This window comes from Sinocyclocheilus rhinocerous, unplaced genomic scaffold, assembly GCF_001515625.1.
Source record: "Sinocyclocheilus rhinocerous isolate Xijiao unplaced genomic scaffold, SAMN03320098_v1.1 scaffold807, whole genome shotgun sequence".
NCBI lineage: Eukaryota > Metazoa > Chordata > Actinopteri > Cypriniformes > Cyprinidae > Sinocyclocheilus > Sinocyclocheilus rhinocerous.
The window spans coordinates 1262891-1266754 of record NW_015650326.1 but is presented as its reverse complement, the minus strand read 5'-3'; the positions used below and the strand labels follow the sequence as shown (position 1 = coordinate 1266754).

At 34.1% G+C, this 3864-nt stretch overlaps 1 protein-coding gene across 1 annotated transcript in view; it reads right to left on the bottom strand.

Moving 5' to 3' along the window:
* Positions 1 to 3864, bottom strand: part of LOC107711680 (histone-lysine N-methyltransferase 2C-like) — a 133001-nt gene that overhangs the window by 84419 nt on the left and 44718 nt on the right. The window contains exons 8-9 of the mRNA XM_016516698.1: positions 1938 to 2100; positions 876 to 1047 (exon numbers count right to left, since the gene is read on the bottom strand). Coding sequence (XP_016372184.1) covers positions 876 to 1047; positions 1938 to 2100 — 335 coding nt within the window. The remainder of the gene's footprint in view (positions 1 to 875; positions 1048 to 1937; positions 2101 to 3864) is intronic.

Genomic DNA, 3864 nt, shown 5'->3' with positions numbered 1-3864 from the left:
AAAATGCACTTTTGTGCGCTCAAAATATGATCTTTCGCGTGCAGAATTGTGGCAGAAATGTAAGCCCATAGATTTTTTTAAGGCGAGACACTGCAGGTTAATATGGTAAAAAAATTTACTAACTAATTTGCATACATTTCTAGTACAAAAATCTAAACACTGGATTATGTCAGTTTCAAAATTCTTGTTTAATTTTTTTGACATATTAGAGTCAAATGTTTTTACAGAGGGAATTCTGGGTCTCTCTTTTTGTCACTCCATAATTCAGAAAAAACTTTGAACAGCCAGAAAACAATATATTTTCACAATTTTGGGGGGAATAAAATGTTGTATATAATCAAGAAAATTATATATGAACAAATCCCTCTGTAAAAACCTTCAGAATATAGACAGGAATAAAAATGTAAAGTTTGGTGTGTGTAAGTGCTACTGAAGTGGAGATTTATGGCTCAGTGTTGGAGAAAAAACTCATTTTGAGAAAAGGGCCTTTAAAAATATGTACTGTAATTTAAATCTATTGATACAAATAGATAAAGTGCTATAAAAGAAACACTTAACAGTGTCTTTTGGATGTTTTCTTTCCACTAGTCTGAAAAAACACTTTATGAAAAACCAAAAAGCCCAAAATCTCAAAATTGACAGGTGCATGAAAAAAAACTGTGTTTTTGCCGGCAGTGTCTCCCCTTAAAAACGGAAGAAGGAAAAACTCAGTTTATAAAAATACCCGTGTACGTGTGGACATGGCCTGAAAAGCAAACTCTTGCAACCTCAAAGGATGCATGAGCAAATACAGATGAGCTATTGAGGAATGAGTAGCTACAGAAATGAGTAGCAAAAGGAAGGAGAATAAAAGGCAAAGCTTGGCTGCAACTCACTTGCATGTCTGACAGACTTTGCACTCGGGGCACTGCCAGCCTGCCCTCTTCAGAGGAGTGACGCTGATGTCCAGACACATGCCGTGATAGCGTAGCCCACAGCTGGTGCAAAAAAGCTGGTCCAGGAGATCCCCGGGGCTGTCGCACAATATACAGTTCGCCTCTTCTTCATCTGAGACAGAGAAAGAAAGATGAATGAAAAAATAAATGTGAACTAAATCCAAGCTTCTAAATCCATGCCCACTTTACATGACCTAATCCAATTCCCAATGACTTTTAGAATTAAATTAAATAATTATTTAAGTATATTAAATATCCAACATTGATGATAGTATAAAAAAAGGCCAATAACTAATATGTATTTTCAATCTCAACTCTAAAGAAAAACCTCTGACATTTTTAATAAAGGCATATTTTTATGTTGTCAGTTCACTAGTGAGAGATCCTCTATGATTTTCAAAACAACAAAAACATCTAAGACTGATTTCTTTGGCAATGAAAAGGCAATAAAATAACTTCAAAAAAAAAAACTATCAAAAAATGACGTCTTATCAAAGTAAATGTGAGTAGTCATGCACCGTGTTATTCATCAAGAATGCATTAAACTGATCAAAAATCATGATAAAGACATTTATAATCTTACAAAACACAAAATCTCCACAAAAACATTGAGCGGTTGACATTGATCATAATCAGAAATGTTTCTTGAGCAGCAAATCAGCATATCAGAATGATTCCTGAAGGATCATGTGACACTGAAGACTGGAGTAATGATGCTGAAAAACAGTCAACTTTAAGTTGTAATAATATTTCACAATATGACTGTTTTGCTGTATTTTGTTTAATAACAAAAACTTTTTTGTTTGGAACTTTTGAATGGCATTGTATGATAATGAGTTAGAATAAGTTGATTTTGCGGCTGCGTTTCAGTCAATGCTCTTTTTGAACTGGGAATTGGGAGTCTGAAAGTTACAGTATGTTTTTTATAGTACGTCAAGGTCTTGCTTTGAACGAGTGCATAAAATAAATTTTATAAGAGCAAATAATAAAGACGGTTCTCACATTTGCTGACGGCCAGCTCAATGTGCTCTGTGCACAGGACAGAGCGCCTCCTGAAGTCCTGAAAGGTGCCGGCGGCCCCCGCGCAGGGGTAATGGTACGAGCGATCACACCCCTCCTCACAGCACTTGATGGATGCTCCAAGGCGCTTACAATATGCACAATGCTATAAAAGAAAAGAGTCATAATTGATGAGACACTAACAATGCAGACTCCAGTTCTGATGCTAAAACATGTTAAAAGAGGGCCATCAATTATTTTAACACTGTCTATAGTCCTTAACTAAAACCTTACATGCATTAACTGCTCGTCACATAATTAACATTCAAGATTAAATGTCTGACAACTAATATTAAACCAAACAAATCTATACAATGAGACATGAAAGCTGACAGTGTAATGCCTGTGGTCAGACTAACAGCTAGGGAGAGCTGTGACATAAACCACAATGATGACAGACTGACGGATGTGTAATTATCCAATCATGCCTGTAAGCGCCCACAGACCACAGACGAGAGGGGCCAATTCACGAAACGGTTGCGCCACTATTGTGTGCAGTATCTCAGCGCCATGTATTGAAATGAAGTTATTGTCATCTAGATGTGCAAAGTCAAGTGCACTTTCTGCGTATGAAAGAGCAGATTCAGGTGTGTGAGTGAGAATGATGCAGTCACAGTAAAGTACAGCAGACTGCAGTAATCTGCTGAATCTTCCACAGAAATGTGCTCAGAACCAGCCTGCAAACTGGGAAATGCACTGTGAAACACTCATTTTGGGGTGTGGGATCTTTTGGGAGGCCTTTATACAGATTTGCATAATTCCTTTTGTGAACTGGGAGTTAAAACAATGCAGCATGTACAAATAAAACAATGTTATCAGCAATTAAGTGAATTTTCATTTGGGTGAACTATCCCTCTCATCATACTTTTCAACACAATCGAACTCTCATCATAATTTTATTCTCACCAAACTTTTCATCATACTTAAACTCTCAGCTAGTCTCGAAAAATACCATTATTCAATACCATTTTCAAAACCACAAGTAAAAAATTGCCATGACATTAGGGGCATAAAATCTGAATAGTATCTGGGTAACTTTACTTTTCACCATATTCAAAGGTTTTTTGAACATTAAAGCATGTCAACATATTCTGTTACACCAAATACACAAAATAATGATCTTTAAAAAAGCATCATATGACCCCTTTAACAACTGAAACTCTGCTGTCTGAGATTCTTCATGTCTAATAGCTCTGAGTGGGATTATATGATAATAATAATAATCACATTTTAATATTTAAAAACACATATATTAATTATTTCAATTTATATTAGTAAAATTACAAATATTATGACTTGATTTCAATAGTTAATCCTTCAAGCGTTTATTTTGGAGGAAAAGACTTTTAATTGTCTGTGATAACAAGATTACAAATTTGGAAAAAATACTGTAATCTGTTATACATTAAAAGTAATTTTGACGTAATTATGCAATATATAAAACAAAATCATTAATTCATAAATTACTATAAAAAAATTGCCAGTGTTATCATTTACTAAAACTAGTGAAACAGTTTTTTTAGTTGTTAATTGGAATAAATAAAAATATTAATATTAAATGAAAAACTTAAATAAAATAAAACAAAGATGATGTACCAAAATCACTAAAACTTAAATATAAGTAAAGCCAAACAAACAAATCCACAAAAAAAAAAAAGAGGAAATTGATTGATTAAAATACACTAGTGTGTCAACTTTAAGTCTGAGAGAAGAACAAGAAAGCGCAGCTGGTAATGGTGCATCAGTACTTGGAAAATGAGTATTAAAACAGTTTTGAATATTCATAACCAATATGTATCGAAAAATCTACATTTTTGACAACATTACTCAGAATAATCACATATACCCTCATCAAGCACCAGCATCTGCC